Raw genomic sequence first — 15,922 nt, 5'->3', positions numbered from 1 at the left:
TGTCCTTCACCACATATATAACCTCTTGTTGTAACGGCTCTCGCGCTGGTTCAGCAGTTCCACTGCTAGATTATTTTTTACCGCCTGAGGACGACCGCTTGTGTTGCGATCGAAACGTCGTGATATATATTTTTTCTACGTATGTGACTTTACCGAAATAACCAAAGAGTATGGATTCCTGCAGTCACAAATGCTTCAAATCGCGATTGTTGTAGAGTTGTGTAGATTTGGTAAGAGAGCAGGGTTTCATTTCAGCTGGCTCGGTAGCCCAGTTAATATTTCTGCACCTGGAACACCACATCCAGTATTCCTCTCGATATGGCTCTGGATACCAGTCGCATGCCTCTTTCAATCTCACAGCGAACCCAGAACATATTTAGTGGGGGGCCGTATCATGGGGCTGTACCGTACAAAATACTGGGCAAAACTCAGTCACCTGTGCAGCTGAGCTGTGTTCTTTGCGCATGGTTTGATATCAGTAGATTGATGGAGTGTGTTGGCTCTTTCCAAGGTAGTTCTACATTATAAAAAGATGTCTTCAATAACAAAAATGAAATATATACTTTACCTTCCACTGCTGGATGAATGCCTCCCAATGCCATGTCAATTGTGGGGGGTTGTTCAGTGTGTGCTGCTAATGAGAGGACCAAGACAGGTTTAGACCTCACTTGTCACTGATGCTAGTTGTGGCTGGGACTCAAACTTGGGTTTCTGGCTTCATAGCACTGTGCTGCTATTTTTAAGAGGGTCTGAAATGGATGAAATGCATGCATGGTTAGTCTGATGCCAATCTCCAATGGGTTATTCATGCCATCCCCTAGTAAGGGGTTGGTGACCAAAGATCTCCGTGTTATCTTCTCCTTCACCCTGGCGAAGCCATCTTCTCTCTTGATACCATGCACTGACTGATGTTATCAATATATTTATGTTTTTGTCACCTCCTGCTCCGATTTACATCTATCTTGCGGTGAGAAGGTCTTCCTGCACATTTGTATGCCGAACAACGTGTCCAACACGTGAACAGCTGCATTGGACGTGCAGTCGCATTTACACACAATATAAATCCAGATTGTGTTTTATCATTGTATTATATTTTTGCATTGTATGAACATTATCTTCCTCTGGTTTTGTAACTGGCACCCACTATTAATTATTATTCGCACAAAAAAGACAAAGTCTAAATAAAAAGGTGGAAACCCAAGAGGACTAATATGAAAACCACACTGCTAGAACCGGCAATTTGCCTATCTCTAATTGCAATCAGGTTTAACCATTGCTCTCTCCCTCAAAACATTTCCATTTATTTGTATTTTCCTTCACATCGAATTATCACGCATGTTTCTGGCACAAGCGGCACTGTGAGCATCTTGTCGTCGTCAACCATGCGATACTCTTTGGTTCTATTCGGTAAAGTCACGTATAGAACCAAAGAGCATGGATCCTTGCAGTCACAAAAGCTTCAAATCTAGAAACCATGCGATAGCGGAAACTTTCGCAAGAGTGGACCTCTTTGCAGAGGCTGCTGCAATAGCAGCAGCAGCAGCAGCAGCAAAGTTTTGTTTATAAATACTGGTTCTCTCCCTCTCTCTCCCCTGGCCTGGGTCAGGATGCCACTTATTGGGTCCACGTGCGTCACCTGGAGCACGGGGACGGGGGAATCCTGGACTGGGACGACACCGTCAGCGCCGTGGCGGATGATCGTGACAAGGTGAGCGCCCCCTGAACGCACACGTGCCCTGCGCTCGCGCAAATCTGGCAATTGCGCCCAATCACAAATGCGTGTGTTGTTGTTGTTGTAAAAATCACAACTTACAAGTAGCTGCTCTTGAGGTTATAACAGATGGATACCGAGCGAAGGTTAACAACCGGCCTAGCGGTACGATGCGTGTGCAGGCGGCGCTTCTGTACCCCGGGGGCCATGAGCCAGAGTGGGCACAGGCGCAGGGCTACGAAGGGGTGGACATTGGACAGTGGGCCCCATTCCACTGCTTACAGCAGGGCCACTGGACATACATTTCGGATACGTAAGAGATGGAAGTACTGATCGGCACAGTATGGCAGCCGATGCGGACTGTAATTCAGGTTGGAGTAATATGTCCACCTCTCTTTTTAAGGGAGAAATGCTCACAAAAATAAACCCCACGGCGTCTGACGTCTTCGGTAAAGCTGGGCGACATTGGCCGAGGTTCTTTTCAACGAAGTCGATGTTGCCTTGTGTGACCTCGACGTTCAAACAATCTCGCACACCCACTCAACCGACGCCAGGGCCCCTCCGACTCAGAGCAGAGGCCAGCAGCGCCGTCTCGCACAACGGCTGGCTGAGCGTTTCGACGCTGCACAAAGACAAAGGTGTCCGATATTGGTCTTAACAGACTGTTGGCGCAAGTGCTGTGTTAGCGAGCACCTGTCAAGGCCTGCACGGTACGCGAGGGGGTGGGTGAGAGGGTGGGTGGCCAGTACCGCGTCTTTGTCTCCATAGTGATGATGTTTACACATCGCCATGTGGAAACATTGATGTGTAAATACCAGGTACTCATTTGAGGCTGAGTCGACCTTGGGAAGGCCCATGACTAGTTCAGATAATCGTTATTGGTGTTGGTCGTGAGTGGGAATTGACCTCGGGCCACTGGGTTTGTAGCGCAGTGCGCTAACCGCTGCACGATTGCTACGCTACCGCTACAACTACCGCTACACTCCACACACAGTCATCGTGGAGGACCAGAGAGTGGCTGGTAGTGCTTTTGAAAAAAGGATATTTTTGGAACATGGGGTGGGTGAGGGGTACTTTTTAAAAATATACATTTTACTTTCACTCGTTTGTTACATGCCTAGTGATGAGATTACTGGAGGAAGTTCAGTTGAAGAAAAAAATATAAAAAGGCAACCTTTTTAAGTTCAGCAGGGAGGCTAAATGCCGTGCGGGTCACACGCTATCAAGCTGTGGGCACAGTTTGACGCTTGATATGACACGGCAGGTGCTCGCGCGTATGTATCTCTATATATGTACACGCATCTGACTACAACATATGCAACACATGTGCTTCTGCGCTTGGCTGTACATGCACGGATACTATCCAATCGGTACAACTTCTCAAATGGGCTTGTCTGGATGATAACTCTCCAACAACGGAAGACGACTTCCTATTACAATATCGTACTTTTTGTGCTGAAATTTAAGCACCATTTTTTACGGCTTTGCGTCTACGTTTTTATTCAGGAGTTTGGTGACTCTTGCAGTATACCCGACGGAACGTTCCTGCCATTGCTTATCGAATTTCAGTCCAAATTAATTGGAATCCATTCTGGATTTTTTTCGTAACACCCCACTACTCTGCTTATCCTGGTGTTACCGACCGCCAGGATGGAGTCGGGCAATGAGCGAATGTGTGTGGAATCAACTCGTGCCTGATATAAATTTCGTCCTGAACGCTAATGATGCTGTGGAACTTTGATCTGTAAATAATTGTGCTTGTCAGCAAGGATTTCAAGGGGGCCGCCCCACGCTTGTATTTGGGGAGCTGCCGAGGCAGGAGACAGAGCGAAAGTGGTGGTGGAGGAGGAGTAGGGTGGGAGGGGGATGTAGAGAGGATCCTGGAAAAACCTTGTGGGGGGAGGGTGAGAGTGGCTCCTGGCAGCTGAATGGGGGAGTGTTGGTCTACTTTGGGATGGCTGAACTGGAGTTGAAAACAAACTCACGAAACCCATGTGATGTGTGTACTGTTACGCCAGGGCTGTGGTGAGAGCTGGGCAGGGAGGAAGGTATCATGCTGCTCGTAATGGTCAATACGATACCGCTCTAGTGCAGGACATGCACATTCACAGCAGCCCTTCGGTCATCAAGTCACTGCTGGATGAGGACCTCCCCTATGCCATGTGGGCCATGGGGGTTAATTTACCAAACTTTACCACACTGGTCAGTGCGGGTCGCTGAAGGCGGGGAGCATAGAAGTACAGCACAACAATTACTTTTGCTGCACCGCCCACCATGTAGTCCCGCCACAGCCTATATGTAAACCTGTTGCATGGGCTGGTTGCCCATACAAACACTATCCAAGCTCATTCTGGCTAAGTATGTGAATTCTGCAAAGATTTGGTGCATTCCAAGCACATGAGTAGAAGCAGCATACAACAACAGCAATAAAACTACTACTTTAGTAATTAATTGCAAGGTACTTAACAGAAGATATACTTTCAGTGCTGTTCCAAGATTAACAAGGATTGGTGTTCGAATAACAAAAGCAAAGACGACTCATTGTTCCAAAAATGTTTACGGCAAATTTAGTTCGAATGTGTGCCATGCATTCGGCATCACATCATGAGATTGAAAAATCTAACTGGAACTCTCACAGCACCATGCAACCCTTCATGCTGGGTATACCACTTTCTTGTCCACTATGCTACTGAGAATAAATGTCCGTCGCATAAGCCCAATATAGATATTTAAATCTCAGAATTGGACTTCAACCAGACTAAGTGAAAATCCATATTTGACATGATGGTTTTTTGTGCAGTTGATTTTATTTCGTGAGACCATCAACTCGATGTACTCGAGTACCCAGTTTTAGCACAAATTGGAACCCAGGATCCTCGCGATACCCACACAGTGCTCGTTGATCCCTAAACCACCCGGCCATGACCAGTTTTAAGCAACCACTTGGAACCGTTGGGTAGCCAGTGTCAGCTCATGCGCCTGGGTACTCACTGGTCCGTGGTGGCGAGATGTTAGCTATCTCGCCTGGTATACAGGAGGTCATCCCGACCCTGACGCCAGTATATTTAGAGTTTTCATGTTCTCCCCGTGGTCATGTGGATTTTTATCTGCGTCCTCCGTTTTTTTTCCTAAATATTTAGAAACGTGCGTTTAGAGTATTTGGCTGCTATACATTTCGACGTGATGAGCCACTTTATTGGACCTTCATTTGTGGCCAGGTGGCCAGGTCGCTTCTGAAAAACAGCGAAATAGTGGGCCTTACCTGGTAAAATAAAACCTTGAGTTTTTAGTTTTTAATAGTCTAGATCATTACACATTTCCCACGAGGGATGGTTAAATTAGTTCATGCAGATATCTAAGCCAGAGCACACACTATGACAATGCCTCCATGTCAAAAGTCTTAAAACGGTGCTTTGGTGTTTATCTCATGTTAATAAGTAAAAATTAGCTCGAGGTAAACATCAACAAGGACGGGATAGGCTTTCTTTCTTCATAAATACGATTATGGTTAGGCATGTTGATTATGCAGGGAGTCATGTGTAGGTTATGCGACTCCTGCAGCCACTAGAGGCCGCTACGTTCACCATAATGTAAAAAGAAAATAACCGATTCTTGAATCAAATCGTGCCCCCCAATTATGACGGACCATCACATCATCATGGTGGGGGGGGGGGGGGGGTGAATTGTTATATTCCTTGTAATTCTATAATAAATGCATGTTTTCGATTGGCAGCTAATTTAACCTAAAGTTTTTGTCAACATCTAAAGTTACTGTGATCGCCAACCCAGACACCGCATGAACTATACATTTCAATGAAAAGTGTCAAAACAGCTCAAGTAACAGTGCCCATTATCTGTCTGTTTAATAACCTTTTAAAATATTAACACTCATGGCGAGTTGGAAGCTCTATATAAAAATAACAATGTCTGAGCGTAATACAGGGTCAGCTTTCTTGTCAGAATAAACACATCATTCGAGACCCAAACATCGCACCTCCTGGCTTTGGAATTCCCCAAAGACACCGCTGGACGCATCAACTGTATCAAAGGATCGACAGGCTGATGTGCACATTGCCTTCACAAGTGGAAAGTTGAATCGATTGGCGGTAGCCCGAGTCACCGCAAAATATTGGTGGGCCGGGCATAGTTTAAGGTTTTTTTTATGTGCGCATCGCTGGTCGAGGAACCAGACGGAGATCAGGTCATTTTTGGAGCTAGCCACTTAATACTGTTGATTTTTGAAGGGATTCTGGTAGAATGCGCTTCCCCTAACCCAACTCTCTTCCCCAAATAACCCTTACCGTTGGACAGAGGCCTGCCAGACGGCCTTCACCAGCCTCAAGGACCACCTCACCCATACCTCCACTCTGGCTTTCCCTGACTTTTCCACAGATTTGATCCTGGACACCGATGCTTGCAGCAGTGGGTTGGGCACCGTGTTGTCACAGGTGCACCATGGGGTGGAGTGGGTCATCGCATACGCCAGCCGGAGCCTGAGCGGGGCCGAAATTAACTATTGTGTCACCCGTCAGAAACTGTTTGCTGTGATTTTCGCGTGCAAGCAGTTCTGATCGTATCTCTATGGCCGGAAATGTCGCGTGCGCTCTGACCATTATGCTCTGCAGTTCCACCTCACTTTCAAGGAACCGCGGGGGCAGATGGCCTAGTGATCACCTAGGAAGGGCATTAGCATGGGGGGCCCCGTCACACAGCCGGTGGGGGCCTGGCGAGAGCCGACCGACGCAGTGGAGGGAGCGGAACGGGCAGACGTCGTGCCCCACCTGCCAAGCGAGGGCGGTGGGGTGGACGTCGGGCCCCACACAACCACAAATTAAAAAAAGATTACCACATTCATCAATAACACTGTGGCCTTATAACGTCAAATATATAAATAGGCGACTTTTTGGCCCAATGACTCTTCTTCAACATGAGAATAGTGGTGGTGCGCACGAGGTGTGTCCAACGTGGGAGCCAGGGGAGAGGAGGGGTTTAAAAGCCCTCCCCCCCCACCTCCCCGCCACCACCACGCGTTCCCCTGCTAGGTCCCCTCTTGCCCTAGCTGGCCGCCGTCACGGAGCGTGCGATTCGTAATGAAGGCGCTGCTGTGGCGAGCGCCGGCGTGAAGAGGCAACGGTGCCGTATTTCCCATGATTGATACACACCTCGGTGGGATCTGTTTTGTTGGCCGGGTTGACGCTTTAATGGCCCTCCCTTGCGCCAAATGCTCGCCCCAGCACAAATTGTTATCCGATGCTTAACGTGGGGCTAGTGTCCCGAAAATGAGGGGTGCGGAAGAAGGGGGTAGGGGTGAAGGCGGGAGTGTTATGAGAAAGGAAATTTAAAATAACAAAAAAATTGGTAAAAAGAAACAATTCACTTCATCTTCGGGGACTTCATATTCTTTGGTTCTTTCGGTAAAGTCACGTAAATTCTATCTAGGAGTCACGTAGATTATATCTAGATTCTAGGTGACTTTACTGAAAGAACCAAAGAATATGAATTCCTGCAGTCACGAAAGCTTTAAGTCAAAACTTCGGGGACTTATTTAGCCAGGTCGGCTAAACACACCACAATTATCATAGGAATTACTTTGGGCTGAAGACAAGCTCTGCTATGTGACAGTGACGAAGTTCCCATCACTGTGCTTAAATCCATCTCAATTAATAATTATTTGAAGCTATCAATCGCCATCTGAAGCTGTCAGGATCTCAAAGCCCGGACGAGATGAGCTTTCTTGTCGGATTTGATGGTGGATTGAAAAATGGGTCACCTGCCCATACCGAGACCACAGGCCGGATTACTCTCTGAGTGCTAAACTGCAAATCCATTACCTCCCCCTGTGTCTCCCCGTGCATCCGCGTCTGTATGCATCTCTGTGCCTGTGTTGTCCCCATGTAAGCCTTGGACGTGTTCCCATTGAATGGCAGGAGACATTCGAGTGGAAATTCGTTCGAATACGTCGAGTAGCTTGCGACAACACAATTGTTCCTCTTTAAAGAACATGGGATAGCACCACGTAGATCGATTGGTGGTAGCCCGGGTCACCGCAAAATATTGGTGGGCCGGGCATAGTTTAAGGTTTTTTTTCTGGGAGCATCGCTGGTACTACTCTGTCCTGCCGGAGGGCGACGCTGGGAGCGATGATGACGACGATGTCGATCCCGCCAGCACGACCGTGACCGCCGGCCGTACCAAGAGAGCCCTGGTGCGCCATTGCCTCCAAGTGGTATCGCTCCCAAAGACAAAGAGGGTGGCCGCCCCCGTAAGAAGCAGAACGTGCTGGGGAATGACCAGACCAGCAGCATCCTGATGTACTTTCAAAACAAGCAATAAACAGCCGTTGCCACGCACAAATCCCCAGCAGCCCCCCTTTTTTACTTCCATATTTGGCGTGCGTATCGGGCTCAGTGACATCTCCCGTCTTCATAGGCCTTCTGGTTTCGGAGTTATGGAGGTTTTGGCACCCCCGGGTCACGATGGTGACCCGGGTCACCGCCAATCGATTCAGTTAAAGACGAGCCACAGTACGATTGTAGCCATGCAACCCAAAACTGTCGTCTGTGCGCCTTCAACGGAAGATGAATGACAAAACTACATGAATTCCCTCCGGGGTAACACACCTCGACATTGGAATTCAGCCCCTGAACATATTGCCGGTATACAAAAGAATAGAAGAACGGAAACTCTCTCGTCTAAACACAGCAAAAAAGCAAAACTCTATTTAATCACGAAAATGGACAATTGTAGTATTAACGTGCTAATTGTCATCCCTGTTGCTAAAGTCATCTGCGAGGTTGGTAATACGGTTGCATATTAATTCGTTAGGTTACATATTAAACTCTGTGGCTTCCACTGTTTGCATTCGAGGATATTGTGCAATTTAAATAATACATTGCTGGGAAAGTTTACTTCTTGTTAATCACCGTTAACTGCTGCTGTTGCGTGAGCTGCTGTTGCGTGAACTGGTGTAATCCCCGACGTGGTGGGGGGGGGGGCTTCTTGTGTGTGTGTCAGTGTGTATGCGAAAAATGTGTGTGTGATTGAGCTCGACTCGGCCTTAAATGAGCACCTGGTGTGGTGTGTGAACATCAGCACTGGGGGGACAAAGGCGACCGGGCGCAGTGCTGGCAACTCACCCCCTCTCGTTGTGCCGTGCCTTGCCTTCATTGGTGCTCGCTTACAGCACTTGCCCCAACAGTCTGTGAAGGCTATGCGGGGGATCTTTGTCTTTGTGAGTGTGAAAGTGTGTCTTGTGTGTATGCGAATGAATGTGTTCACCAGGCACCTGGCATCCGTTGTTTATGTGTGTGCTAAAAGCACGCCTATGTGTGCAGCATATGTGTGTTCGTGTTAGGCTTGGGTCCATGATGTAATAACATACTGTATATTTACATTAGTACCAACATTGAATGAGTGCTTCTGTGGGCCCGGGTGCATAGGTGTTTGTTTATGTATGCGTAAAGGTTTGTCTGTGTTTGAGGGTTTGGGTGTGTGAGCGGTAGTAATGCGGTTAGCATGCTGCACTACGAACCTGGCGACATGGGTTTGATTCCCGCTCATGGCCAATACCAGTGACGATTATCTGAACCGGTCCTGGGCCTCCTTTAGGTCGACTCAGCCTCAAATGAGTACCTGGTGCAAAGTGTAGCTATCACAACTGAGGAGACAAATGCGGCCGGGCGTGGTGCTGGCTACCCACCCGCTCGTGTCCCGTGCCGCCCTTCACAGGTGCTCGCTAACAGCACTTGCCCCCAACAGTCTAAGGCTATATGGGGGATCTTTGTCATGTGAGTGTGCAAGGACATTGGCTGTCCTGGCTTTTGTTTACTTGGCCATCCCCTTGTTCCCAATCACCACAATGACTTGACTGGAATATGTGGCATAGCTATATCGTGTGCGGTTGGTGCAGCTGTCCTGGTGCCCATATGCCCAGGTGCAGGGCTACAGAGGGTGGGAAAATTGGCTATGAGGACCTTTTTCATTCCTTGCATCACAGCCATGCTACAACCATTGTGTGTGATATTGGGAGTTGATGTGTTAGACTCTGTAAATGTAGTAGGCATGGTATCTACTACGCGGCAAGCTTCAATCATGTTAGTGCCTCAATCATGACAATATCATTGTGTTAAAGCTACACCCTCCATTTGCCCCAGTGTCTCCAGTTTTCCTGTGCTGATAGAAAAGTAGACAATGCCTTCATGTCTGTCACTCCACATACAAAAATAAGACATTTTCTTCAATGCTCGCGAACTGTCAGATGTAATAGCCAAGGACTCTCTTTTTAACATATGGGTCACAATGTGTGCACAATAATTGCCCACCGCTTGGCATGCGACTGTGTAACACATTAATTGATTAAATTATTTGTTCATGCGATACACCCGCAGTGTTGGCAAAGCATTTAGTGTGCGGCGTGGAGCCCTCTCGTTTATTTGCTCCCAGCAGCAGCAGCAGACAACGCTCCCCTGTATAGGCTGCATAGACTGCAGGGGCAAGCTGTTGTTAACGAGCGCCTGTGAAGACCAACACGGCACACAAAAGGGAGGGTTGTGTCCAGCACCACATCCGGTCGCCTTTATCAACCCCCCCCCCCCCACTGCTGGTGTATACACTCTGCACTAGATACTCATTGAGTCGAACTCAGGTCGAACCGAGTTCGATTCCCACCGTGGCTATCAGTGGAAAATATATCTCAAGCCCAGGGGCGCAACTACCTATTTCAACGGGGTATGTAAGATTCGACTGTGGGCCCACCTCCTCTCTCCCGACTCACTTTTACTGAAAGAGCTAGGGATGTTTTTAACCCGTATGCGATAATATGAAGGCTATAACTAGATATGTTATTTTAGTTCCAACTTGTTTTGGGTTTAGAGGAAGCCAGTCTCACAGTGACAGTATTAATAAAAGGATTAAAGGTCTTGCTTTCATGCCGGCCAATTGATCTAGGTTTTCCTCAAAGGGGGCGGGACCGCGCAACTTTATGCTAGATTGATATGTTAGCCAGATGCGTTAATCGAGCTTGGTCCATGGTAGACTGCAGGTAATTTTTAATGAATAATTTTTCTTTACAATTTTTACTTGTTTATTTGTTGATTTGGGGCCCCTTTGTGACCCACTTGGCCCTTATGCAACGCATACGCTGCATATCCCGTAGCTGCGCCCATCTCAACTGGTTCTGGCCTTCCCCTAGGTCTGCTCAGCACAGTGCACTTTTTCACCACCGCTCCACCCTGAATGTACATACATAGTTTACATACCTGTGCGTGCATTAACTTTGTTTACAGCCAGGTCAGAGCACGCTGGGACGAAAGCCACTTTTGTAGGGGGGACTTGTGGGTGCTCGCACTCCTCATTCAATCCCCCCCGGCTATGATTGGCGCTGGGTGGCCATGTCGTGTGCGTGCAGGTCCATGCATCAATATGTTTCCGTCTGAAATATTTGTGGCTCTTTTGAGCGTGAGCTCGGTCTCTCCGTCCGTCTGTCTGAAACGTAGAATCACGAAAACGCTCGTGAAGATGATCCAATGCCAATGAAAGCTTAAAATAAAGTTGCATTGCTAATAGCGACTCATCCCACAGAAAATTACCCAAATTTCCCACAACTTGGGAAACAGACTGAGAGCCAAAAAGGATTTGCCTTTCCACACTGCACACTCGCATCTCCTTGTTGTCCAGATGAAGTCAATACATCATATCGTGTGCGGTTTGTAACTTAATGCCATTGTCACCCATTAAATAAATTTGAGGACAAGCACATTGGGAAGCATTTCAGAATCCATGCATTTGCATGACTTTCTTCCTTGATATTCGTCATTTGGCTGTCGGCCTATCCGTGTGCATGTTCGTGCGTGTGTGCACGCGCGTGTTGCCTGAACATGCGTATGCTCCTACATATCTGTGCGTCGCTCCGCTCTGTGAACCTTGCTCCACACTTTGGCCAGAGAAGCCCTCTCCTTTGGCAACCCAACCACGACAGTGTGCTAGTGCCACTTCCCTTCATGTTCCAAGTTCATTCGAGAGTTGCAGCAGTTGTTCACGGGCACTCCATGCATGCTTACATCAATTAAATTCAGTGTTTTTTAGACGAGAGCCCATTTAAATATTTTTTCCCGTTTAACGGCAGAAAGCAGCTTTTCTCTGGATGTCGTGTGACTGCTAGACTGCTAATATTCAATTCCACGCTGACCAGCATGGTGAAGTCAAAAACCCCCATACTGACACCTTACAGCAGTGGGCAAGGCCTTCATCCAGTAGTGGAATGATAGGGGCTGTAATTTATTAATAATATTCAAATGATGGGAGTGGTGGCATACTAGTTAACGCTATGCGCTGTAAACCTGGTGACTGGAGCCGAATGTTTTTTGGCCACAACAAAATATCAGCGGCAAGCGATGTCTGGGTCTCCCCTTCACCAACCAGCATGAATAAACAGCCCACGGTATGGGTAGGTCTTCATCCAGCAGTGGATTGACAAAGGGCTATTCACTGTTAATTATTGTTATTCATGAGATGTGACGAAGTTCATGGTCCACCCTAAATTGCATCCGCACTAACCGTGGAAGATGCGGATACCCGATGCACAAAGAGATAATTTAAAACTCTCCAGTGTGCAACTGTGGTCATCCAGAACAGACTACACAACATACAACGACACAATGCCTGATCCACAAAAATGAAGGAGACATTACAGTGGTACACTCCATTGCTCCTGACGCGGTTATTTGGCTTAACCACCTGCATGTTAAATTGTAGTTGTTTCCCTGCAACTACATCAGCCATGCGAAATAAGAAGAATGAGATGTAACCCATGGTAATGTCACAGAACAGCCCACCAAAACAGCCACAAACCTTTTAGCTACAATATTACTCTTTCAAGGAAGACATCGATTATTACATAACAAAGGGATAATTGATGAGAGTTAACACTTAACAATGAAATCTTTACGCCATGGAGATAGTGTGAAAATAAGTTGGTGTGCAGGATTGTTGCATCGCGAGACAGTGAGGCCTGCTATGTGAGGCCTGGATCCAACAGTAGACAGATCATGTCTGATTATGACAGTGATGATGATGACAATGAAAGTGACTTCGTTTGCACTCAGCTGTTATGATTTTATTTTGCTGATATGTAGAAAAATAGCCCTCATCATCTCAGCCATTCATTTCCTTTTAGCTCTTCCTTTTGCAATTTTATATAGTTTTCTTGTAAAGTAGTGCAGGTGTCTAAGAATGAACAAATAAATCAGGTCCTTGTGCACATAAAAAAAATGCCTTCATGGCTATATAAACCTAGGGGGGCATGTGCTGTGAGTAAACAATGAACACCTAACACATGAGGTGGGTAGTAGTGTGTGTATGTTTGTGGTGTAGCAAGCCCCAATGCATGGCCAGCCAACTTATGCTCCTGAACGCTGGTGTTAAAACACCCCACTATTGCTTTAGAGCTCGCTAAAAGGAGCGCGCTCAAGAGGACACTCACTGTGCAGACGGAGTCGTGAAATCAGCTCGTGTGCAGGAGCTAGATGGGTTGCTGCATCGCGAGACTGAGGGATGGTGGCGGTTTGGGGGGGAGGGGGGGTTAATCCATCAGGGGATAGATCATGGTCGATGAAACTTTGTGATAATGTAGAAGAAACCAAAAATAGTTTCTGACACAAACTGCCAATGGTATGCGTGTACGTGTATATATGTATATGTGTGTCTCTCTCTATATGTGTGTGTGTGTATATGGATGCTCAGCTAGGAACTGAAACCGGGTTTGGAATTGTCACGATAGGAATTGTTTGTGGCACGGTGCAGTAAAACCACTGTGCCACCGACGCACACTCTTTACAGGATGTAATTCTCTTATTGCTCACAGATCAGTCAGATGAGGAAACATTTTTTTCTCATAACACGGTAAATCAGTCCTCGTCGCATCACAATTTTAAGTGCTGTGTCACTTGTTTGGACAGAGAAGGCTCACATTCCAGCCGTTATGAAGGCCATGGCAGAGGGGGGTGACCTTTAGCATCTGCTCATGCATTCAATTTCTGTTGTGAAGGAGAAAAATAAACCCCGCTAGTGCATCCTTCCTTTGCATGTGACCTGGCTCGCAAATGAGCTCACACGCATGCTGCTGCAATTTTAGAAAGTAATCAGTTTTATGGCATTCTGTTGTAGTCAGTGCTGTTGCAGCAGTTACAACAAGCTGCATTATTGTGTTTTTTTTATTTCAGCAGTGTGAATGAGACACACCAAGGCTTAATTGCAGCCGGGTCTGTCTGGATCGGTGACCCAGAAAATATTTCTGCACTCAACACACCACATCCAGTATCCTTCTCGCTATGGCTGTGGATGCTAGTCACATGCCATGTCTAGTCTACGAGCAAATGAGAACATATTGAGTGAGGAATTAAGCCCTGATCCACATGTAAGGGTCAATCCCTGTCTCTGTCCAGACACCACTCAATTGGAACCATGATTTTTTTCATCATTAGCCATCATTTGTTCACTGATGGACGAAGACCTTCTCACGCAGTTGCCATCTGTGACATGACGCTCCATCTAGCAGCTGCTTATGAGATTAAATCATCGCTTTAGCTTCCTGACGGACGCCCTCTGCAAGGTGCGCAGGAAACAGCACTCGCTACTCTTGCCTAGCAATGTGGGATTTAATATAAGTAAATGTTGGTAAAACCTGTCATAGAAGAGAGGCCGCATGTTATATTCATGCGATAAATTTAGCGAGTTCTTTTTTTATGTTAGTTGCATTCTTAAAAGATCTTATAATATTTAAACTCTCCATCTCATCTTGGTTATAGCCCCTGCATGCCCAAGTACTATATGACATTTCTTCCATTACTTTCATTTGTCTGTGGGCAATGTCCTTCACTAAATCACAGGGACCTGTAGAGTATTTTTTTTATCATCACCATCATTTTAAACATAACACATGGCATGGGCCATGAATAAGGACAGTGGAATCATATACATTTTTTTAAATCATATTGTCCTCAAAATATGTTTGAATGAGGGCTATGTTAACAACAGATAGCAGTACAGAATAATCCATTGTTTTATTGTACTCCGTTCCAACGTATATGGTCCACACCCATCACCAACTAGCGTGGGTGAAGTATGGTCAAATAGACCCTGTGAGCTGCACGACGTGGGGAGGTTCTAATCCAGCAGCGGATTGACAAGAGGGCAATGCGTGTTCGTGTGTAACTTTGGTGAGTTGAGCGTTTAAAACCAGAATGTATTTTCCAGACACCCGCATCAGTCTGACTGCCACGTGTACTAAATACGATCTGAATGAAAACATACCCATCTGATTCACAGTGAATAAGAGAGATTGAGGTTTTATTCTGATACTTTATGAGCACATTAAGGGAACGCCAATGCAGCAACGGCATGTATAATTAGCAGTGTCGGTTGGTTGTGCGAGTGTGAGGAATTAGTGACACGGGCTACAATTAAAGTATAACGCCAGGGACAAAATAACATAAAATAAGTGTAATGCGCGCGGGTGGATTTTCTCCGGGTGCTCTGGTTTCCACCCCAGATGTATAAACACGAATTACTTGTCTGAAACATTTTAAAAATGCGGATTTGTGCAGCATCGTCTTGATGCAGTTGCATAAATGCCGCTGCTATATAACCGCTAAATAAGTAGTTAATATATATAAAGTGACATAACTATCTGTTTACACGCCTCACTTAATCGCTGTATGGAACACCGTGCTCCTTTTTTCATGACATACGTTGGCTCTTTGAAGCCGCAGGCATTTCTTATTAACTCTGAACCATACAAAACCACCCATTCATTACCGCTACTTGCTTGATCCATGCTGGGAACACAGCCCAGCGTCCTACCATTTGAGGATGCTAAGCTGTTCTGGTACTCTGATGGGGAGTTTTCCAGACTGCAAATAGAAAAGAAATCCACTTCATGCTTGTCATCATCGACTGCCTCATAACAGAAGCTGTACTTGGGAAACAATCACGGCAGTGACCCTTTGGAGTAAACAAAAAAAAGACCGGCACGAGGTTTTAGTATTTGTGGCTAGTGTTAGTACGTTGCGGCCAGTGTTATTTTCTTGATTTTTAATAAGACCTTGATTTCACGTACTTATTAGGCTTTGTGACAGCCATAAACTTCGTATTTAGGCATGCTGTGCTCAGTAAGGTTATTTGGATCTCATTTCCACTTAATAAGTTGGACCAAAT

At 46.4% G+C, this 15,922-nt stretch overlaps 1 protein-coding gene across 8 annotated transcripts in view; it reads left to right on the top strand.

The window, feature by feature from the left end:
• The window catches only part of LOC116947012 (partitioning defective 3 homolog), a 221,214-nt gene that overhangs the window by 59,973 nt on the left and 145,319 nt on the right, over window positions 1-15,922 (top strand). For all 8 annotated transcript variants that reach the window (XR_012945462.1, XM_076070123.1, XM_076070112.1 and 5 more), the window contains exon 2: window positions 1,607-1,708. Coding sequence is in view for 7 of the 8 variants with exons in the window: in XM_076070123.1 (XP_075926238.1) it covers window positions 1,607-1,708 (102 nt within the window). In the remaining variant the exon portion in view is untranslated. The remainder of the gene's footprint in view (window positions 1-1,606; window positions 1,709-15,922) is intronic.

The sequence above is a fragment of the Petromyzon marinus genome, chromosome 2, assembly GCF_048934315.1.
Source record: "Petromyzon marinus isolate PM22_M1 ecotype Great Lakes invasive population chromosome 2, UKy_Petmar_22M1.pri1.0, whole genome shotgun sequence".
Taxonomy (NCBI): domain Eukaryota; kingdom Metazoa; phylum Chordata; class Hyperoartia; order Petromyzontiformes; family Petromyzontidae; genus Petromyzon; species Petromyzon marinus.
Note: the sequence above shows the minus strand (reverse complement) of the source record. Positions and strands in the feature narration are given on the sequence as shown.